A 24,517-nucleotide genomic window follows, 5' to 3' on the forward strand; every position below is an offset into this window, starting at 1 on the left:
CCCTTGATGGCATAAACAGGAATCAGAGGGGTATTTGTTAACCTGGGTTACAGTAAATAAATCAGTTGCTCCACATTTAGTCTGTTTTCTCATCTACAAAGTGATGGTATCCTCAAGCCATGCTGTGGAAACAAAAAGTTTCAAATTTTCAGTGGCCTAAGTTACCAAAGATTTATTTCTTGTTTTCTATTGGGGGCTCACTGGGCCTGGCAGGAGACTCTGTGCTGTATTGTCCCTACCCAGGCTCCCAAGCTGAGGGCCTTTACCATCTGGAATGTTGTTAGTGGCCATGGCCTGGGGAAGGGAATGTGGCAAGTCCGGCAGGAGCTCTTAAAACCTTCTAGGCAAAATGGTGTATATTCATTCATATCTTACTGGCCAAAGTAAGTGGCATGGCTGTATTTAGCTTCAAACAGAAGGAGCATAATCCTGCCATGTGCATGGATGGAGGCAAATCAGAGGCTGGGTGCCACAGGGGTACTTATACCACGTGGTGGTCCTAGTGGATGGAGCATTATGTATATAAGAAATTAATGGGGAGAAAAGAACAGTATTCAGAAAACAATGTGTTAGGGGAATTAAGAAAAAAAAATGGGTGGGTCTTGTATCAATTTTTTGAAAGCCTGTAACATACTTAAATGTTTAACTTAAAAACTGGAAAATGTATGCAAATATTAAGCAGTAATTGTAGAAGTAAACCTCTTTTCCCTCTTTGATCTTCATCATTGTGTTACCTTCCCAGATGAGGCCTTAAAGGAACACGTGCTCCTAGGTGACTCTTAAGTGAAGGTGCAGTGTTGAGCCTGGCCTACCCTGTGTCCTTATTAAACAAAACACCTGAAATCACACACCATCAAGAGTTAAAAAGTACTCTTCCAGGGCTGGGTGCAGTGGCTCACACCTATAATCTCAGCACTTTGAGAGGCTGAGGCAGGCGGATCATTTGAGGTCAGGAGTTCGACACCGGCCTGGCCAACATGGTGAAACCAGATCTCTATTAAAATAGAAAAATCAGCTGGGTGTGGTGGCACATCCCAGTAATCCCAGCTACTGGGGAGGCTGAGGCATGAGAATCACTTGAACCCAGGAGGCGGAGGTTACAGTGAGCTGAGGTCATCCCACCACACTGGGCGACAGAGCAAGACTCCATCTCAAAAAGAAAAAAAAAAGTGCCCTCCCAGGTGATGAAAACTCAAGGTGATGAGGAGCAACAGGTCAGTAATAAACTAGAGTGTGGTGACAGAAGTGGGCCTTACTTTAATAGGCCGCTCCCGCCTATGCGGGAGTTCGCCAAGGCAGGAAAGCTGGCAGTGGTGCACAGAATGGCTTTGTCTGCCCTGGGTGCCACCTGCTCATCTTCCACTTTTCCTACAGTAAAGTGCCACATTCCCGGGGTTGGCTTGTGAGCAGTTGGATGGATGCTGTTGAACAAGCGTGTTGTGTTGGTTCTTTTGGCTTTTGCAGGTGATGGCGTGTTTCCTCCTGCGCCCTTGTCCTGTGGGAGTTGCTCTACTTTTCCCTGCGCTATGGAAATGCTCGGTGAATTTCCACTAAGCTTTGTGATCAGTGTTTCAGCCTCTGTGGCTGGGTACAATGAGTGTGCACAAGTGAGTGAAGTATATTTAATAAGAACAGGTTGATTTGTACAAATGACCTTTGAGCAGTGGCTTCTCAGTCATTGATACATCCACTGGCTAGGAGTCTGTTCGATAATTATTTTCCAGTATTCTCTTTTTGATGGGGAAGGAATCCTCAGGACGCCATCCTGGTATTTCTTCCTCTCCCCACCCTCCCACTTCTATCCCTGTTTCATGTTCACCAGAAAAGAAGTCTGGGATTCTTTCAGTCCCCTGGAAGCTGTGACGACAGTTACCTTCAAAATGTGTGTAATCACCTCCCCTGGAGCACCCAGCACAGTCTCATCTACATAATAATAAATCAAGAAAGGTCTGATATGTATAGAGGAAGTATTACATTATAATATTACATTTTACGCTATCTTTTTAAAAACGTACTTATGGAAAAATACAGGGATGTAAATTAAATACCTTTGCCCTTAGCTAAAAGAGGTTTTTTTTTCCCCTCCAATATATTCTTGTTACTTTTCCCAAATTAATGCTTGAGCTCTAAATATACATCGAGTCTTTTTTTGTCCATCTAGCTCCAAGCCCTATCCATCTGACTGAGTCACCAGGTTTCGTGTTGCCTCTTGTTCATGCAGGTATCCTCCAGGCAGGCTTCCCAGTTAGAGGCAGGGGAAAGATGGTGCAATACCAGGTAGCACGCTCTCCCTCTCCATCTGGGAGCCTGGGCAGCCCCACAGGGTCTTTTTCAAGTGAAAGCAAGTTTATTAGAGAAACAAAAGAATGGCTACTCCATAGGCAGCGCATCAGCAAAAGCTGCTGGTTGGCCAGGGTCACATCTTTTAGGCAGTTCACATCGGTCAGTAGGGATGCCGAAGCATGGTCTTTTGGTGGTTATCAACTGATGGTATGCCTTTCTCTATATAAACCTTTGAACATCTTCATTGTTCATTGGACTTTGCCATTTCTTGTCAGCCCAGGTGGTGGTAGTGACCTGTTGGCTTAAAAGAAGGAAGAATGAGTGGGGAAGTAAGGGAAAGTGGGAGCTCAGTGAGTGTGTACGCAGAAATGTTTCACAGTAATTTGGAGCCCTAGAGAACTGAACGTGGAAAACCAAAGAGGAGGAACTAGCAACTTGGCACCTTAGGAGTCACAACATGGACGAGATCCAGGTCAGAGACATAATCTTTTTTTTTTTTTTTTTTTTTTTTAATTTTGAGATGGAGTTTCACTCTTGTTGCCCAGGCTGTAGTGCAGTGGCAGGATCTCAGCTCACTGCAACTTCCACCTCCCAGATTCAAGCGATTCTCCTGCTTCGGCCTCCTGAGTAGCTGGGATTATAGGCATGCCCCACCACGCCAGCTAATTTTGCATTTTTAGTAGAGACTGGGTTTCTCCATGTTGGTCAGGCTGGTCTTGAACTCCCAACCTCAGGTGATCCGCCAACCTTGGCCTCCCAAAGTGCTGGGATTACAGGCGTGAGTCACCAAGCCCAGCCCCAGAGACAGAATTTTATCCTACAGGCACACTAAGATCTAGAACTCGTGACCTGCATGAGACTGTCCACTACAACTGCACATGTTCACACAACACAAACACACACACACTTTGAGGTTGGGCATAGAGAGAGGCTAATAGCAGGAGCTCGTAGATGTGCTACAGGTCTGAGAGGAACAGTGTTCTCTTCTTAAGTGTGTTCCAGAGAAATATGAAGCTCTTTCATTCACTGATAGAAATTGCCTTTGAGATCCTGTCATTTTGTGGACTTCTCTTGTTCTTTAAGTATGTAGGATCATGGATGAGAAAGGCCTCACTTCATGGAAAGACTGTCTGTGGCTGGCAATCTGTTTAGGAAAGCTTCCAATAGATGTGCCTTTCACTCGACCTTGATCCTTGCCTTTGTTCCCACTCATTTTTTGTGTGCTTGACCTTGAGGGGAGGTTATTTGATGTTTCAGATTGTCACTAAGAACAGTCGTTCACAGGAGTATTTTCCTGAAAGTAACTATCCTTCTAGGGCTGTGATAAGGCATTCAATAACCTTGTTGCCTCCGATCTTGTTTCTGGAGCTCTGAGGTAACCCCCAAGAAGTGACATAAATACTGATTCAGCTGTTGTTGAGGTGCGGGCCCTACCATGACTGATACCAATTTTTGTCAGACTTCTTTGTTGAGTACTTCTGTTTCAGTCTTGAGTCAGGCTTAGCATAATGTTCAGTTTATCGTTGAAAGCCTTTTCTCCCTGCCCTGGGTTATGCCTTTGGAAACTTAGCCAGTTTAGGGAGTGACAGGGGAGGTAGTGGGTGAGAAGTCCTTCTCTTTCACTGCCTGCCACCAGACCTGGAGGTGCAAACCTGCAGAGCCGGAAAGCACATATGGCTTTTGGCACTAAGAAAACCTTGTTGAAGATGCAATTAAAGTTCCTCTGCTGACAGGAAATTAATCACAGCTGAATGTAGTAGACAAGGACACAAGCTAGACTACTTGTTCCATCACTGAGGAGTATTTTAATATTATATAAATGTGTTATCATGCACAGTGATTGGTCAGGATTGAGAGGGATAGAGAAAAGTAAAAGAGGTGAACAGGTTCCTCAGGATTTAAACTGGCTACAGAAATGCTTCTGTAACTCTGCTGCCTCTTAGCCCGTGAAACGCTGAGCAAGGGAAGCTCCTCTGCCTCTTTTATCAGTATTTCTGCTAAGCAATTTTCATGATGGCAATTCATCTTCATCTGTTCATTCCATGACACTCCTTGATCACCCATGGTGAGCCAAGCCATTTACCAGTGCTGGGCTAAATAATGAAAAGACCTACTTCCTGCCTTCCGGGAGCTTATAGTCTGGGAGACAATGATATTGGAAAGCATTAAATTTGCAGATAATCCAGCCAGATAAGAAGGTGGATCATACCATTTAGGATTATTTGGTTGAAAAAATAGCTGAAACAGTTCCTGACAAACTTCAGCAAAAAAGGAATGAATTGGTAAAAAGGGAAAATGAACAGCTGTAGAGGAACTTGGGAAGGAAGCTGTAGGTAGCAGGAACTGAGAGGCTCTTCAAGGCTCTCTGAATCAGCTCCGTGCAGCCTGGTATCCATTTGCTCAAGACTGAAGTTCTCTGCAGAAGGTGTCTGCTGGATCTAGCTTGAACCACTTGCCCATTTCTTGGCTAGGGGAAAGCGGGGTACTTAGGTAGTGTGTAATGGCAGAGGGACTGTTTGCCAAAGAGAGAAAGAGTGCTAGAAAGGCACCCTAGTATCCACCAGGGGAATTATAAAATCCAGCCACGGATTTGTTTCCTGGGATTGTCAGCCGACGGGCTGACATACATTTTAATTGGCGCATACTCAGCACTGGCAGTTGTAATGGTTTGAGGCCATGAAGCTTGGAATCACCCACCTATAGGTGCACGAATTCATCAGCACTTCTGTCCTTTTCCCTTATTCTCAGTGCGAGCAGTCCCACCTCATGAGAGAGCATGAGGATGTCCAGGAGCGAACGACGCTTCGCTATGAGGAACGCATCACAGAGCTCCACAGCGTCATTGCGGAGCTCAACAAGAAGATAGACCGTCTGCAAGGCACCACCATCAGGTACATGGCTCCCGTCGGCTTCCATTCTGCCGGTTATGCTAGACACGTGTCTTAGAGCTGAAGTAGCCCTTGCTATTAATACTTTTAACTCCAAGACCAAAGTTCTGGTTTGCGGATTATAAACTAGATTATAATGATGTTTTCTTTGTATCTAAGTCTTTTAAAGTATGTATTTCTCCTTGCTTTGTTAATCATGTGCTTTCACCTCCCTTATTACATTCTGATTTGGGTCCTTACAATAACCCTGGAAGGTAGACAGGATGGGGGTTGTGGTCCTCAGTTTATTGATAAGAAAATGAAATGAGAAGTTGAGTGAAATGCTTTAGTCATGAGTTCTAAATTGAGCCCCTCCTGTCTTAGATACAAATGTCCCTGCTGCCCCTTTTATTCACTGGGTCGACTCTAAATGTGCAAACTGTGCCCCTCCCTTGGAGATTTTGAGAGATTTGTGAATGTAGCTTATAACTAAGCATTATGTAGTCTTCTAGATAATCTGATTATATTTTGAGCTTACCTCAAATTGCTCTACCAACATGGATTTATCCTCTTAGCAGACTACTAAGGCAGGGGGCAAGATTTGACCCATCATTTTACTGGTGAAAAAGCTGGGGCTTAAAGAGAGTGACTGCCTTGTTAATATTAGCAGAGGATAGAGGTAGGTCAGAACCCGGAATATCTCTGCTTTTACTGAATTTTCTTTTCATAACAAATGGGGATTCTCCCTTCCTTACTTATAATCCCTTGGCTCCTAAGTCTCCTGCCACAGTGATTAGTTGGTTCTATCTGCCCTGTTCTTCAGAGGAGAGGTTGCTTTAAGAGCCTTACTAAGCCATGGATGAGAACATTTTCCTGTTCCTGGTGATGCTCAGGGAAGAGCCAGAGGACAGCAAATGGCCGGCACCTACCTTCTTGAAGAAAGAGTGCTTTGTTCGCCGAATGCTTATACAAGCCACAATTTTAAAAGAGTTGCAGAGGCAGCTACTTTAAACTCTTCTTCTAGAAGCCAGAGGAAACTTTGGATGCATTTTGTTCCGACACCAAGAGTCACAGTAATAATGGGGCTTCTTGATGAGGCTACTAAGGGCATCTGTTTTCTGGGCAAAATAGTGGAAAAATTGGCACTGAGCTGGAGCCACACAATAAACTGCATATTCTGATTTAGAACCTCAAGGCCTTTAAATTGTATATTGGTCTTCAGAGTGATTGTAGGTTAGAAGTACATGAGCAGAGAAGAATTTTTAGCCCAAAGGAATGATTATAGCAGATTTAAGGGAGCCTGACATAGGACACTGGCAAATTTGCGATTTTTATTGAAACATACTGCACTTTTAAACACTTGAGAAAGTGAAATCAAATGGGCTCAGTACATTATGAAAAATACGAAATGTAAAAAAATACACATCACTTAGAAATCTCAATTTCCAGATGTTTAAATTGAATGTAATGACCAAACTGCTTCACGCTGAAATGCAGTGAGCTTCTTGACCAGAAACATTTATTGGTGCCTTTAATTTAAACGAAGACTACATCTGTGGAGATGTCATATTAAATTCTGCCAGTTTGTATTATGTAAGTGAGCTGGCCCCTCCTTGAGGGGATTCCCTGCAAGGCTGGAAGACACGTAGACATGTAGACCAATGAGACAAGGCTCTTCTTGTCCTCCGAGCTCCTGAGGCGTAGGCATCTCCCCAGCCCCCAGCACTCCGGCAAATCGGTTTGGTCTCTGAATTACTCAGGGTTCTCCAGAGGGACAGAAACCAGTAGAACACAGAGATAGAGATACATCTATAAAGATATGAAAGGGGATTTATTAGGAGGATTGGCTCATGCGATCATGGAGTCTGAGAAGTTTCACGATAGGCTGACTGCAAACTTGAGATCCTGGGATGCTGGCAGTGTGGCTCAGTCCAAGTTTGAAAACCTCACAGCCAGAGAAGCTGATGGTGTAATTGTCAGTCCAAGCCAAAGGCTTGAGAACCTGGGGGAACGCAAGTGCAGGTCTTGGAGTCCAGAGTCTAGAGAGCCAGGAGTTCTGATGTCCAAGGGCAGGAGAAGAAGCATATCCCACCTCCAGAAAGAGGGCGGGTGAATTTGTCTTTTCCTTTTTTGTTCTATCCAGACCCCCAGCCAGTTGGATGGTGCCCACGTACACTAAGGTGGATTTTCCCCCCTCAGTCCAACAACTCACACACCAGTCTCCTCTGGAAACACCCTCACATACACACCCAGAAATAATGCTTTAACATTTCTCTCAAGTATAATTTAATCTAGTCAAGTTGACACCTAAAATTAATCATCACTGTCTCAGCTCTTAATACGCTGTGATGGGCCAAATGCAGTAGGACGTAGGCACCGTGGATGAACTTCTGACTGCCCTAGCATATTGAGCGTCTACAGAATTGCTTGTCCTACTAGACAGACACCATGTGCTAGTACCATTATAGACTTTGGTGTCATTTAAATCTGGCCTCAGTTAAGAATTTATTGGAGAAGCTAAAAATCATTATTAAGGGAATAGTTTATATAAGCTATGCTGTATCCACCCTTAAGCTATGCTGAATTGCTGAAGGAAAGAAAATGACAATCTCATAGTTTTCTATTTTTAATCTCAGGTCACAATCAAAAGCACCAGGCACCTTCTCTGACTGCCCTAGAAGACTCTCCCATGCCTTATAGTCACAATGCTAATGTAGCCAAAAATCAGATATGGCAGGTTGCAGAATAATTCTAATATAAATTGAATTCATAGCCACATCAGATCTCTTAAGTGAAGATTAAGCATTGGTAGGAAAAGATGAAATTGTGAGAATTTCAATGAGGACGTTTGGGTAGATTCAAATAAATTTAAATACCTAGAAACTACAAGTCCCACTGAGCTCCCCTTTCCTACAGAAACAGTTCTCCCTCCTCGTCCAATAAAGCAAGTTCTATCTTCCTTGGAGACTCTGACTATTCCATGCCAGGTAGGAGGTGGCAAATATAATCGTGTCCCATTCCTACTTAATTCATCTTTATCTTTAGGCCTAAAAGTGGTCAAATATCATCATGTTCCAAAGAGATAAGTAGAAAATCCCACCTGGAAAGATACAGGTAAAGCACTGGAAGATTTGAAAGATTCCATTAGTTTACATTTAATAACACTTGGGGAATATGTGTGAGATTAGGAACTGAGGGTTCTAGACCAGGAAGAGAAGAATCCAGTGTTGGACTGATCATGAATTTATTGATAGGACTTTTCCTGTAAGAAATTCTGGATTCAGTATGTTAGTATGTTATACTAATCAAACTGGTGTTCAGCAGTTTGATTGACCGAAAACAAGGTTCAACAAAGGACTCTACGTTAAATTATGTTGAAATGCCGGAACTTTCCTAGTATAATCAAGAAAAAGTTCAGAGGTGTGAGGAGTCGGAAATGTCGACTGGGAGATAACATCTTTAAATGGGGTCTTTAATACCACTGAGTAACTGGAGTCAATGTGGTCCTGGTTACTGTATTGGTCCACAAGGTCACAATAGTAATCAAAAAGGTTTGACCTGCTAGGGATTTCTGTAGTGGCTAACTAAGCATGAGATCTCTAGAACTGATATAAATGGGGAGCCTACTAAAGTTTTACTTGATCATTGTAGTCAAACTCTGGTCTGGTGAATAGAGACTTTACATGCCATCACAGTGGATAATCAGGATCTCTTATCCAGTTCGTTACCTGGGTAACAGGCCAGTCATAGAACCAGAGCCCCTGTATGAAGGGGAAGATGTATACAATCATGCCACAAGTGGATATAGTAAATTTTCCTTTTACCCCTTCAGAGAGAACGGCAGGCACTTAGAAGGGAGAGTGTGCAGTGGGGAAAAGAGAACTAAAGTCTGAGGTAGATTACTAGACAGTGGCTCTAAGGTGATAGCCCATGGAGCTCTAAAATACTGGTGGTTCACAAGTCAGAGTAGGGGCTTATAAAGGTGTATCAGTCAGCTTGGGCTGCCATAACAAAATATCATAGACAAGGCGGCTGACACAACAGCAATGTATTTCTCACAGTTCTGGTGGCTGGGAACTCTGAGATTAAGACACGGCTAATTTATTTCCCCATTGAGGCTCTGTTCCTGGCTTGCAGATGGTCACTTTCTCACTGTGACCTCACATGGAGGGAAGAGAGAAAGGGGAAACAAGCTCTCTGCTGTATCTTCATGTGAGAGCACCAATCCCATCATGAAGACCCCACCCTCATGACCTCATCTAAACCTAATTCCTGTCCAAAGGCCCTATCCCCAAATACAATCATATTGGATATCAGTGCTTCAACATAAGAGTTTTGGTGGGGGCTGGGCACAGTGATCATGCCTATAATCCCAGCACTTTGGGAGGCTAAGACGGGCAGATTACTTGAGGACAGGAGTTTGAGATCAGTCTGGCCAACACTGTGAAACTCTATCTCTACCAAAAAGTACAAAAGTTAGCTGGGTGTGGTAGTGCACCCCTATAGTCCCAACTACTTGGGATGCTGAGGCAGGAGAATTGCTCGAACCCAGGAGGTAGAGGTTGCAGTGAGCCAAGGTTGCACTGCACTCCAGCCTGGGCTACAGAGTTGAGACTCCTTCTAAAAAAAAAGATAAAAGAAAGAAAGAAAGAAAAGGGGAGGGAGGAAGGGAGGAAGGAAAGAAGGAAGCAGGGAGGGAGGGAAGGAGGGAAGGAAGGAAAGAATTTTGATGCACGGTTAGTTCCTAGGACCTTCTGTGACTACCCTAGAAGACTCTCTCATCCCTTATAACCACAGGGCTAACGTAGCCAAGAATCAGACACTGCAAGTTACTGAAAGTCAGCTGATAAGTAGCATTATGGACTAAGTCCAAACAATAGTGGACCTAGTTATGGCCCCATCTGAGAGGTAACCTTTTTCTGACGCCCTAGAGATGTGGTAAATGCTCCCAGTTAGCAACAGTATATGGTGTTGTGTTTTGTGGATTGAGAGAGTAGAAGTGGTTCTTCTTATGCTTACACCTAAAAATCTATTTTAAAAATTATTGCTTCTTCTACGCTGATACCAAATGCAGACAGGGGCATAACGAAAACAAAACAATACAAAAAACCCAACAACTTCAGGCTAATATCACCAATGAAAATAGACATAAAAATCCTCAACAAAATACTAGCAAGCAAAATGCAACACCACAGTAAAAAGATCATTCATCATGATCAAGTGGGATTCATCACAGGGATGCAAATATGGTTCAACATAAGCAAATCAGTAAACTCGATATACCACATTAACAGAATAAAGGAAAAACATGATTATTTCAATAGATGACAGGAAAGTATTTGATAAAATTTATTGCTTTATGATAAAAACCCTCATCAAAATGGATAAAAAGGGACATATTGATATGGTTTGGCTCGTGTTCCACCCAAATCTCATCTTGAATTGTAATCCCCACATGTTGAGGAAGGGACTTGTAATCCCCACGTGTTGAGAGAGGGAGGTGACTGGATCCTGGGGGTGGTTTTCGCCACCCTGTTCTTAGGATTATGAGTACGTTCTGACAAGATCTGATGGTTTTATACATGGTTGACAGTTGATCCTTCAGATGTTTACACTCTCTCCTGCTGCCTTGAGAAGGTGCCTGCTTCCCCTTCTACCATAATTGTACGTTTTCTGAGGCCTCTCTAGCCATGCAGGACCTGTGAGTCAATTAAAGCTCTTTCCTTTATAAGTTACCCAATCTTAGGAAAGTTCTTTATACTAGTTTGAGAACAAACTAATACACATATCTCAAAATAATGAACGCAACCTATGACAGACCCATGGCTAACATCATCGTGAATGGGGAAAAACTGAAGGCCTTTCCTCTAAAGACTGGAACAAGACAAGAATGCCCACTTTCATCACTGTTACTCAGTGTAATATGGGAAGTCCTGGCTAGAGCAGTCAGGGAAGAGGAAGAAATAAAGGACATCCAAATTGGAAAGGTAGAAGTCAAATTCGCCTTGTTCACAGAGTTACCCTGTTCGCAGATGACATGATCTTATATATAGGACCCCCCAAATACTCTAACAAAAAAACTCCTGGAACTGGTAAATTCAGTAAAGTTACAGGATACGAAATCAACATATAAAAATCATTGGCATCTATATATGCCAATAATAATCAGAGAACCAAGTAAGTCAATTTCGTTTACAGTAGCTAAAAAAAAATGTAAATTTTAGATCTAAAAAGATCTAAATTTTGATTTCTTGCTTGCAATCCTAGCAGGTAAATATATAATTAATTAATTAATTGTTAATTTTGATTCTTATATAATTCTTATAACTGCTTCCAAACCAGGAGAGCTATGATTACTCAGTCCTCAACCAACTAATTCTACCTGTAGGAATATTAATGCACGTATTGTTAATCTTATCAGAAGATGTCTTACTGTCCTACCTGTGCCATCACTAGGTCTAGATTTATTTATATTTTCTTATCATTTTGCATCCCTGTTTATATCACTAGGTCTAAAAGCAGACTCCTTCAGGAGTAGAGATTGTGGATTACAACTCAGTTGGTTAGAATTAATTAAATAAATAATTAATTCTAACCAACTGAGTTGCTAGCTAAAGAAAGTAAGGATTTCCTAGTAGGAGAAGGAAGTAGTAAATATCAACTGTAGCCTGTAACCAGCCGTAGTCTGTAACCAGAAGCAATGGCTAGGCTATGCATATGTTCTTGCTTTTATGTATACATGCATTTCCCTTTTTCCTCTTATTTTCTACTATCATTTAATTTATTTAATTAATTTATTTATTTATTTATTTTTTGAGGTAGAGTCTCACTCTGTCACAAATGGGCTGGAGTGCAGTGGCACAATCTCGGCTCACTGCAACCTCCAGCTCCTGGGTTCAAGCAATTCCCATGCCTCAGCCTCCCGAGTAACTAGGATTACAGGTGTGCACCACCACACCTGGCTAATTTTGTTTTGTTTTGTTTCTTAGTAGAGGCAGGGTTTCACCATGTTGGCCAGGATGGTCTCAAACTCCTGGCCTCAGGTGATCTGTCCACCTTGGCCTCCCAAAGTGCTGGGATTACTGGTATGAGCCACCATGTCCAGCCTCTCCTATCGTTTTATATAGGATGAGTTGGTATTGGTGAAACTTACAAGTTAGTAAGTGGGTTACATATCTAGAGGGATTTCAGTAGCATTTATATATGCCAACAGTGAAGAATCTAAATGCAAAATCAAGAAAGCAATCCTATTTACAATAGCTACAAAAATTATAAAATACCTAGGAATAAATTTAACCAAAGAAGTTAAAGATCTCTACAAGTAAAATTACAAAACTCTCATTAAAATAAACTGAAGAGGTCACAAACAAATGGAAAGATCCCCATGCTCATGAATTGGAAGAATTAATATTGTTAACCCATTTATGCCCAGTGTTCCATTATTGGAATGCTAAGCTTGTGGGAGTTATTTATATCCTACTCTTCAAGGTCATCGCCAAGGTCTGATTTTTCACACACACAAAAATGCAGCCTCCAGCATAAATGGGTTAAAATGTTAGTACTACCCAAAGTGATCTATAGAGTCAGTGTAATCCCTATCAAAATACCAATGTTATTCTTCACAGAAATAGAAAAAAGAATCCCAAAATGTATATGGAAACACACACACACACACACACACACACACACACACACACACACACACAAATAGCCAAAACCAGTGTCCTGAGCAAAAAGAATAAAGCTGGAGGTATCACCCTACTTGAGTTCAAATTATACTACAAAGTTGTGGTAACCAAAACAGCATAGGACTGGCACAAAAGCAGACACATAGACCAATGAAACATAATAGAGAATCCAGAAATAAATCCACTCATCTAGTCATCTTATTTTTGACAGAGGCAGCAAGAACATACATTAGGGAAAGAACAGTCTCTTCAATAAATGTTGCTGGGAAAAGTGGACATCCTTATGTAGAAGAATGAAACCAGACATGAATCTCTCACCATATACAAACATCAGAATGGATTAAAACCTAAACATAAGACCTGAACTATGAAACTACTCAGACAAAACATTAGAGAAATGCACTAGGACATTGAGTCTGGGCAAAGATTTTTTTAGTAAGACCTTAAAAGCATAGGCAATGATAGCAAAACTAGATAAGTGGGATTACCTCAAACCAAAAAGCTTCTAAATAGCAATGGAAATAATAAAAGTGAAAAACTAAAGAATGGGAGACAGTATTTGCATACTGTCCATTGGCAAGGAATATACAAAACTCAATACTACAAAAAAATCTGATTAAAAATGAGGAAAAGATCTGAATAGACACTGCTCAAAAGAAGACATACAAATGGCCAACAGATAAATGAAAAAGTGTTCAAAGTCACAATGAGATATTATCTCTCCCTAGTTAAAATGTCTTCTACCAAAAACCTAGGGAATAATGGATGCTGGCAAGGATGTGTGAGAAAGAGGAAGTCTCATACACTGTTGGCAGAAATGTGAATTACTACAACCACTATGTAAGACAGCATGAAGATTCCTCACAAAACTCAAAATAGAACTACCATATGATCCAGTAATTCCCTTACTGCTTATATATCCAAAAGAAAGGACATCAGTATATTGAAGAGACACCTGCATTCCCTTGTTTATTGCACCACTATTCACAATGGTCAAAAATTTGAAATCAGTATAAGTCCCAATCAACAGATGAATGGATGAAGATGTACATAATAGAATATTATCAGCTATTTAAAAAAGGAAGAATGAAATCCTCTCACTTGCAGCAACATGAGTGAAACTGGAGGTTGCTATGTTACATGAAAAAAGCCAGAAAGCACAAAAAGACAGATATCGCACGTTCTCAATCATGCGGGCACCAAGAAAGCGAATCTCATACAGAGAGAGAGTAGTTTGGTAGTTATCAAAGGCTAGGAAGGGTAGGGAGAAGAGGGGGATAAAAAGAGGTTGATTAATAGGTAAAAAATATATAGGTAGACAGAAGTAAGACCTCGTGTTTGATAATTCACTAGAGTGACTATAGTATTTTATATTTCAAAATAGCTAGTAGAGTATAATTTGAATGTTCCCAGCATAAAGAAAAGATAAATGTTGAAGGTGATGGATATCCCAGTTATCCTGACTTGATTATTTCACAGTATAAATGTATCAAAATGTCACTGGTACCCTGAAAATATATATCTATCCTGTATCAAAGAAAAAGTTACAACTTCTCATTTTTGCAACTTTGAACTCTGCTGGTTTGAAATCTTAGAGAGTTCTCCACCAGAGAATACAAAAATGATTGCATTGACTGCCACCTGGCCTTTTGTGATGCCCCATGCCACTGAACCAACAGGCAAAGAAGGAAGTTACTCTACTGGCAAAGTAACTATCAAGAGGAAATTGGAACAGTGAGTAGCATGTCTGAAACACATGGGAATCCCTAGGATACCTTCTAGTAATTATCCAGTGGTAAAAGTTAGTAGATTAGAACAACCCAATACAAGTCAGGCCACTAAGGGCTAGGCCCTTGAGGAATAAAGATTTTGGATTAGTTCATTAAGTAGAAAACTAATTCTAACTAGCTGAAATGCTAGCCAAACAAAGAAAATACAGATTTCCTAGTATAGCCTCATGACCAGTTGCAGAAAGGATGGCTAGGCAATACATATTTTCTTGCTTGTGTGTGTATAATAATGTATGTAATAATAATGGAGAAAATATTTATATGTACTTTTCTTTTTCTTATTTTCTCCTATTATTTTACATAGGGTGAGTTGCTGTGAAACTCATAATTTAGTAGGTAGGTTATATGATTTCTAGGTGGGTTTGTCATTGAACTAGAAGAGTGAAGATCACTTCACAATACTATAAATGATGGTACTTTGGATCTCTCCTTTTGAAAAGATGAACCTATTTGAACTGAATTGAGGGATGACTACAGAGAAGGTTAGTGGCATTGCTATTGCAGTTGAGAAGCTGCGGTATGGATAAGAGGGTGCATACAGTTGGTCACTGAGTAGCTAAAGAGGGTAGACTGTGGTAGCTGTTGTCTGGCAGTTGATACCATTCCCATCCCTCTCTTTATTCTCCCCAGAATCAAAGAGGACCTGGGAACTACCTCTCAGCCTCTCTGACCAGCTGGGTTCTAGATAGAGTTTGAGCTCTGCCAATGAAATGCACTCACATGGGTTTGGAAGGCAGAGGGAGGTGGGAGCCATTCTCTCTCAGGCCACAGTGGTATAAAGGCAGTAGCAGTTCCTGATCTCTGAGGGGCTCAAGGCCGCAATGGCAAATCTCGCAAATCTTGGTGGCCTCTCCTCACCTCTCTCTTCTCCAGCCCTTCCAACAATTTTGCAGGCATGGAACTGTTGAAGTTAAATCCTTTCTACTTGAAGCATGCAGTGCAGTTTGTTTTCCTAACTGAACCCTGCCTAATGCATCCCAAATCCTATCTCCTAGGATTAAACACTGAACACTTTATACATATAGCCTTCTGAAAAACTTTATTCATGAATATTTTAAACAAATCGGATCATACAATATGCACTGTTTTGTGATACGTGCTTTTTCACTTAACTGTTACGAGTGGCTTTTTTTAATGTTCGTCTGACTTGGGGAGGTTATAAATGGGATGCAAGAAATAGAAAAATACATCAGTAGCTCACCTGATGTAAAAAGAAAAGGATTTGTAAGAAAATCATACATGAGATCTTTTCTTTCCCAAGGAAGTTATTTTCTTTTCTGTAAGCGACTCTCACGTCAGCCTCTCACTAGCAAGTCTCATGAGTTGTTCACGTTCTCTGCTTTGTCTCCCCTTTACTTGTTAGCTCACTGCTGCTGTCTGGCTTCTAACTCCAAGTTTACCCAAACCCTCTTGCTATGAACTGAACTGTGGTGCCCCCTTCCCCAAATTCATATATTGAAGCCCTGTCCCCCACTGTGATGGTATTTGGAGATGAGGCGTTTAGGAGAGAATCGGGGTTAGATGAAGTCAGAAGAGTGGGGCCCTGTCTTAGTCCCTTTGTGTTGCTAGAAAAGAATATCTGAGGCTGGTTAATTTATAAATAGAAGAGGTTTATTTGGCTCATGGTTTTGCAGGCTGTAAAGAAGCATGGCACTGGCATCTGCTTCTGGTGAGGGCTTCAGGCTGCTTCCATTCTTGGCAGGAGGGAAAGGGGAGCCAGCTGTGCAGAGATCACATGGCCTGAGAGGAAGGACGTGCCAGCCTCTTTCAACAACTCCTTCTCTGGGGAACTAGCAGAGTGAGAACTCACCTGCAAGGAAGGGCACTAATTTCCTCATGAGGGATCCACCCCCATGACTCAGACCCAATAGACTCCATCTCCATTACTGGGGATAAAATTTCTACATGAGAGTTGGAGGGGACAGTCATTCAAACCGTAGCAGGCCCTTAAGAAGGAGTATTGCCTTTTTTTCCCTTCTTTTTTTTTTTTTTTTTTTTTTTAAATCAAGTTCTGGGATACTTGTGCAGAATGTGAAGGTTTGTTACATAGGTATACATGTGCCATGGTGGTTTGCTGCACCCATCAACCCATCAACTACATGAAGTATTTCTCCTAATGCCATCTGTCCCCTTTCCCCAATAGGCCCTAGTGTGTATGTTCCCCTTCCTGTGCCCGTATGTTCTCATTGTTTAGCTCCCACTTATGAGGAGAACATGTGGTGTTTGGTTTTCTGAACCTGTGTTAGTTTGCTGAGAATGATGGTTTCCAGCTTCATTCATGTTCCTGCAAAGGATATGAACTCATTCTTTTTTATGGGTGCATAGTATTCCATGGTATATATTTGCTACATTTTCTTTATCCAGTCTATCCTTGATGGACATTTGGGTTGGTTCCAAGTCTTTGCTATTATGAATAATGCTGCCATAAACATAGATGTGCATGTGTTTTTATAGCAGAATGATTTGTAATCCTTTGAGTATATACCCAGTAATGGGATTGCTAGGTCAAATGGTGTTTTTAGTTCTAGATCCTGAGGAATTGCCATACTGTCTTCCACAATGGTTGAACTAATTTACACTCCCACCAACAGTGTAAAAGCATTCCTATTTCTCCACATCCTCTCCAGCATCTGTTGTTTCCTGACTTTTTAATGATCATCATTCTAACTAGCGTGAGATAGTATCTCAGTGTGGTTTTGATTTGTATTTCTCTCATCATCAGTGATGATGAGCTTTTTTTCATGTTTGTTGGTCACATAAATGTCTTCTTTTGAAAAGTGTCTGTTCATATCTTTCACTCACTATTTGATGGGTTTGCTTTTTTCTGGTATACTGCCTTTTAAGAAGAGACACCAAACAGCTTGCATGTATACTCTCTCTCTCCCAGCCATATGAGGACACAGGAAAAAGTCAGCCATCTGCAAGCCAGGAAGAGCCCTCACCAGAAAGCAGCAATGCTGGACCTTGAACTTGGAGGATCTAGGCTCCAAGATAAATTTTGATAAATTTATTTATCCAAAATAAATTTCTGTTGTTTAAGCCACACTATCTATGGTATTTTTTTTTATCAGAGCCTGAGCCAACTGAAACGTCTTTCTTGAAAATCATCAGTGATTTCTTAAATGAAAAATCTAGTGACCTTTTCTTGTCATTGGTCCTTTTCTATGGCATTTGACCCTAGGTCCTCTTTGCTTACTGATGTACTCTTCTTAAACCTCTAGGACCCTGCAGACTGTAGATCTTCTCTTCCCTCCACAGAATTTGTCCTTAGCTCCTATCCTGAGCTCTCTCCCTCACACCTTTCACCTCATAGCAGCAGCCCCAAGGCATAGACCCCTGTTCTCTCTGGGATCTCAGCATTGGCACTCAACCCTTCTGCTTACTGGGTCTGCAAAATACCCCCTCATTTGAGGACAGAGATAACATCCTAGAATCTCTATCTACTGTAATATAATCTGACCACTAAGATTTCAGGCCTGCACCAGGAGCTTGATCTTTCTCCTGATCTTAGGGCACACACTTACCTGTGTGTTGTTGGTAACATGTACATCTTGATGTACATGCAGCCAACAACACACAGGTGTCTGTTCATCTTCATGTTGTTGTGTTTCAAACACTGTAACCAAAACCTCCTTGTCTGCCAGCAAAACATGTTGTTCTGATTAATTTACAGTCTGAAAAGTAAAATGAAATGAAATAAAAATAAAACCCAGAAAGATAAGATGTGTTTCTCTCTCCTGTTTTCCTGTGTAATGGTCTATATCAAACCTTTTTTTAATATTTGAAAGTTCTTGAATATGGGTCTTATATCAACTCTTGTTAAGACAAGAATGGATTGCTATATTCATAGAAGAGCATTTCAAAATCCCATTTGTTCAATTATTCAGTAAAAGATTCATAGATTAGTTTGATCTTCTCTATGCTATCTGAAAAAATGAGAGGAGATTGTATTGGAGAAAGAATTAGGACTTTATTCATCACTTATTTCCTATAATAGATTCTTTCAGAGAACTAAAAGGAATACATTTCCTTCTAGTCGCTAAAAACAAAAAAGAAACTTTGTACTTTAAAAGCAAGCCAGCCATTTAAAGGTAAGTCTACATTTAATTTAAGAAAGGATATGGTTCACCCAAAATACACCAGGTCAAGTAGGGTGGGTTATTCCACAGATGACTGACAGCTGTCAAGGCAGGCAGATGACCATCTGAGTCTTCTCCACAAATCATTTCAATTGAGTGGAAGACATGAATGTGCACCCAAAACAAAATAGATATGCAGATGGTTAGTGACATGATAGTCTATCAAATGCTGTTGACTGCATAGTACTTTCAGCTTGAAGTCTGGAAAGCATGGTAAGAATTATATTTCCATTGACTTTTTCCTTTTCTGATTAAATAATTTTGCACCTAACCAGTGAGAAGGAATCTTTTAAAATAGTCAACAATGAAATCTCTTTTCCTTCGATTATGACGTTACAGTTGACCCTTAGACAATGTGAGGATTATAGGAGACAGCCTAGGCAATATCATTCTGCACGGAGGCATGGGCAAGAATATCATGACAAAGACACCAAAAGCTATAGCATAGCAACAAAAGCAAAAATTGGCAAGTGGCATCTAAGGAAGCTTAAGAGCTTCTGCATAGCAAAAGAAACTATCAGCAGGGTAAACAGACAACTTATATAAATATTTGGAAACTGTGCCTCAGACAAAGATCAATCCAGCATCTATAAGAAACTTAGACAAATATACAAGAGAGAAACAACCCCATTAAAAAGGGGGCAAAGGACATGAACAGACGTTTTTCAAAAGAAGATATACATGCAGCCAACAAGCATATTTTAAAAAGCTCAATATTTCTGCCTATTAGAGAAATGCAAATCAAAACCTCAGTGAGATACCATCTCACACCAGTCAGAATGGCTACTATTAAAAAGTAAAAAAAATAACAGATGCTGGTGAGGTTGCAGAGAAGAAAAGGGAACATTTCTACAGTGTTGGTGGGAGTATAAATGAGTTCAGTAGTTGTGGGAAGCAGTATGGTAATTCGTCAAAGAGCTAAAAGCAGAACTCCCCATTCAGCCCAAAAATTCCATTACTGGGTATATACCAAGAGGAATATAAAGCATTCTACCATAAAGACACATGAATGTGAATATTCATTGCAGCACCATTCACAATAGTAAAAGCATGGAATCTCCCTAAATGCCCATCAGTGACAAATTAGATAAAGAAAATACGGTATGTATACACCATGGAATACTATGCAGCCATTAAAAAACAAGCTCATGTCTTTTGCAGGAAGATGGATGGAGCTGGAGGCTATTATCCTTAGCAAACTAACGCAGGAATAGAAAACCAAATGCTGTGTATGGGAGCTGAATGATAACAAATGGGCATAAAGAGGGGAACAACAGACACTGGGCCTACTTGAGGGTGAAGATTGGGAGGAGGGAGAGGAGCAGTAAAGATAACCACTGGGTACTGGGCTGGGTGATGAAATAATCTGTACAACAAACCCCCATGACATGAGTTCACCTACATAACAAACCTTCACATGTACTCGTGAACCTAAGAGTTAAAAAACCCCCAACAATATGAGGGATAGTGGCACCAACCCCTCCCCTACATTGTGCAATTAAAAATCCACATATACCTTATGACTAACCAAAAACTTAATGACTAATAGTCTGTTGACTTGAAGCCTTACAGGTAACATAAGTAGTCAATTAACACATAAACTAGTATCTATTAGGTTGTGCAAAAGCAATTGGGTTTTTTCCATTACTTTCAATGGCAAAAACTGCAATTACTTTTGCATCAACCTAACGTATATTTCATGAAATCATGATATACCTTTAAATTTTTTTTTTTTTTACTTTTAGGCTACACAATTCATCTGTGAGTTTTTTTAAGTTGTCACAAATTTCCAAACACACTTATTGAAAGAAAATTTGCATGTAAATGGACTCATGCAGTTCAAATCCATGTTGTTCAAGGGTCAACTACATGTTGTCTCAATGGTACAAAATTTAGGAATTAGGCTGTTTGAGCAATGATTGCATAACCTTAGGTAAGTTGCCTCTTGAAGCTCCATTTGTCTCATTTATAAAATAAAGTTGGGGTCCTGGCTAAGACAGTCTTTAAAATCCTTTCCAGTCTGCCAGCCTGTAACTTTTCTGCCACTGCTGATCATTACGTAGGCAAGTGTCTAACCCAATGCCTGCCTCCTTAGGAGCATTTGCTGTGCTTTGTTGTTTAAGCTAGGAACAAGCATTAATCATTGCATCTCTTAAAGCAACTTGGAAGCACTTCACAGATACTTCTAAGTGAATGAAATGACATGCATTTGGAAGCATCTGAAGTGACCTTTATGTTCCAAGGAGAAACACCTGAGAGCTTTGTCATTCCAGTGTTATAAACCTACTGCTACAGAGTGTCACTTTCAATATTTATCAGTTTATCGCAGCTGCCATTTTTCTGGTTTTAAATGGCCACTTTTTTGTGTTCTTACATTTTCGTCTTGTTTTTTTTTTTGGCGTGGGGGCGGGGGTGGGGGATGGGGCGGGGAGGCATTTTTTCCAAAAGAAGTAAGTCATTGCTTGAGAAGAATGCCTGTATATACAACAAACAGAAGTCATCTTGAGATGCTGTCGCTACTACGTCGTTAGCCAGACGTCCTCACCAGGCACCCTCCAGGCTGTGCACAACCACTGCAGAAGCACAACTCAAAATCTTGTCTTCGTAAAAACTGCCAGGGACGCTTAGTGTTTTTTTTACTTAATCCATTGCTCCTGGTGGAACAGTGTTCCTGAATGGTAGAGAAGACCCCCCAATCATCAGTCTGCCACATATGCTGCAATCACAAATGGATTGTCAGGAGGGTCCTTTGAGAATTGCCTTTGTCATTTCCCAGTCCCAGATTACAGCCTCCCTTCAGGAATGATGCCAATGGGAGATAAGGATATGCAGCTCTGTGATTTTTCACCAAAGTCAGTGGGAGACACAACAGGGCTGCATGCACTTTCTAATATTTAAGCTCAGTTTAACCTTTTTATACTTCATTTTTTGTGGCACAAAATCTTCTTTGTTCTCGCAAGGTAGCTTTCCACCTCTAATTACTGTTTACTTTGTTGGCATGTGTTGTTTTTGTTCTAGAATATTTCTCTTTTCATTTTATCTGTTCCCACAAAACACCTTGGCGATATTTACTCCTTCCCCTGAATTCCTAGACTTCCCATGTTGTATTTTTATTTCTTCCATCTAACCCTGATTATTTCTGTCCTCCAGTACAATATATTTTCCTTTTGCTCAAACTACCCCAAGTGCCTCTCCAGCCTCACGTTTCCATCCTCGTCCATATTTTGGTTTCAGCCATAGCGAACCACTTGCTCCCCTCCAAGTTCTGCACGTTTGCAGCTCCTCTGAGCCTTTGCCTGTGCTATTCCACACTCGTGACATAACTGAAATCTACTTGCCTTGAGACTCATCTTGAGCACTGCTCCACCCAGGAGATCATCTGTGGTTGCTCCCCACTGGCAGCCCCAGGTATTCCACCTGTGTTCACCCACAGCCTCCTCCTTAGGTTGTGAACATCTCTGTCTCCTCGAAGACAGAATCTATACAGTCTTTGTGTTCCTGTCTTTGTTTTGGTGCTCAAATACGTTGAATGGGGGATTTTTAGTCTGCATTTTATGACACAGAAAACCTTCTGCCTCATGTGGTATGATTCTCCTTCAGACTATTCTCTGACCCCATGAGGGAATGTTTTTACAATAACAACTTCCCTCTCCCATACCTTCCTGCTTCACTCCTAGTAATCTCTAGAAGTAATTCAGTACAAAGCAGGATATTTGGCAGGAACTGTATGTTTTGGGACCTGCCAAACCAGGAGGGTTTAAGGTGGATATTAAAGATTTTGCAAATGCCATTTATACCAAAGAAACAGCAGCAGCATTTATCACTTGCTTTCTTGGCTGCAAAAAAGTCTCAACTGAGCCAAAGCTGATTACGTTGGCCATGTAACAAAGGTAATTTATTCATCGTACACACAATCCCCCCTTAACTAAAATCAGAATTTTAAGTGCTGACTGAAAGGAGAGCTAATGTATCTATCAGTGCACAATTATTCTGTAGCCCAAAAAGGCACTTAAGAGTGCTTTTTAATCGTTTTCTTTCCTAAACCTCTAATTATTGTTGACTTTTGCAGATGTCTAATAATTAACTCATTCATAGAACATCAGTCTGCTTTTTTTTTGGCCTTTATCACTACCTTTCTAATTCATATTTTGCATGTCATGGGGCTTTATATCTGCATAAAGCTTTCCCAGTTTTCTGGGTAGCTTTTATTAACAATACCTATAAAGCAGGGGCTTAGCTGAATCCCTTTCCGGGGAGAAATTTGATATCTTGAGAGGACTAAGATTTCTGTTCTTCACATTCCTCTGATTTATAGATGTGTCTCCCACTTACCTCCCTAAACCCTAATGATCACCACTCATCATCTTGCTTCACCCGGAATCCAACACTGTAGACTTTCTTCTCCTCTGATTGTTGACAACTTAAAATGAATTCCAGGCTGAGAAGATTTCTCCTATTCCTAGCTTTCTTCACAGACACCCTGGCCTTGAAGCTGAGCAGACCCGAGTGGGCTTTCTACTCCCAGTTAAATCCCCTGACAGTTTCCCCTCCTGGCTCAATTGCAAAGTAGATCTTTCAAAGAAGGTTCATTTTGCTCTCTCGTGCCTGTGGTGAGTGTATGTGTGGTGATGGTGGTGGGGGGAAGGGGACAGTAGACGTGCTCTGAAATTCATATTGCAATTCTGAGTTTCCCAGCTTGCTAATAGTACCATGGAGAGACTAGAGGCTGAAGGGCTGAGAAGAGGTAGATGTGTGTATACAAATAAAACCCAGTGGGGTTTAAATGTTGTCTTCTTGTTTTCATGTGCAAATTAAAGGAAATAGACCATTGAGTGGTGTTCTCTCACTCGGTGTTGTTTTCTCCCCATTACATCCTCTCTTCCTACCCCCTAATTCCACCTACTTTCTTTGGGGAAGCCTAGTCTGTCTTGGACATGCTGATCCATATACCTTTCAAAAAAGTCTAGTTTGATCTGCACTGATGTGGTGCTGGTTTCCCGATAGCTCCAACCCTATCTCCAACCTTCAGCCTCCTCCAAGAAGGAAGCCCCCCTGTGGGCCCCTCCAGGTGGTGGAGCATGGTGTTGCTGTGTGCTAGACTCCTAGTTATTTGGTTCACAGTAGTCTCCGTGCTATTCGTCTTAGTTCTCTTTCCCCTCGGAATTTGAGGAGGTGAAGAAATCTAGTTTCTTCGGGAAATCTTTAGAGGGGAAGAGTTTCTGCAGGCTGAAAGATGAATCTCGTTCGATATATGGGTATGTTATATGGACACAGAAGCAATCTTTCAGCTTCACTTACAACCATAGATATTACCATCTATTTGGCCTGAGAGGAATCCTGGTCCATGTGGCCTGGGGGAGAAATCTGTTTTCTCTCTGCATGTTTTTTTCTTGTCCTTAAAAGACATTCTCTAGGGGGGTATCTTATATCCTCTTTCAGTGACGGCTAACTCTCCTTTTTCCTCAGGGAGGAAGATGAGTACTCAGAACTGCGATCAGAGCTCAGCCAGAGTCAACACGAGGTCAACGAAGACTCTCGAAGCATTGACCAAGACCAGACCTCCGTCTCCATCCCCGAAAACCAGTCTACCATGGTCACCGCTGACATGGGTGAGTCTGCCTGCCCTTACCACCAAGCCAGAGTTTGGTTTCTGAATTGCAATAGAAATTTTATAAATGTGAGGCAGCCTGAATTAAAATTTAATTTTTCAAGGAGTTTGCTGAGTGGATGAAGTCACACGTATTTCAGTC

At 41.1% G+C, this 24,517-nt stretch overlaps 1 protein-coding gene across 3 annotated transcripts in view; it reads left to right on the forward strand.

The window, feature by feature from the left end:
• Window positions 1-24,517, forward strand: part of MCC (MCC regulator of WNT signaling pathway) — a 445,857-nt gene that overhangs the window by 326,818 nt on the left and 94,522 nt on the right. For all 3 annotated transcript variants that reach the window (XM_074382537.1, XM_003920691.4, XM_074382539.1), the window contains 2 exons: window positions 5,032-5,174; window positions 24,234-24,376. In XM_074382537.1, coding sequence (XP_074238638.1) covers window positions 5,032-5,174; window positions 24,234-24,376 — 286 coding nt within the window. The remainder of the gene's footprint in view (window positions 1-5,031; window positions 5,175-24,233; window positions 24,377-24,517) is intronic.

Source organism: Saimiri boliviensis, chromosome 1 (genome assembly GCF_048565385.1).
Source record: "Saimiri boliviensis isolate mSaiBol1 chromosome 1, mSaiBol1.pri, whole genome shotgun sequence".
Lineage (NCBI taxonomy): Eukaryota > Metazoa > Chordata > Mammalia > Primates > Cebidae > Saimiri > Saimiri boliviensis.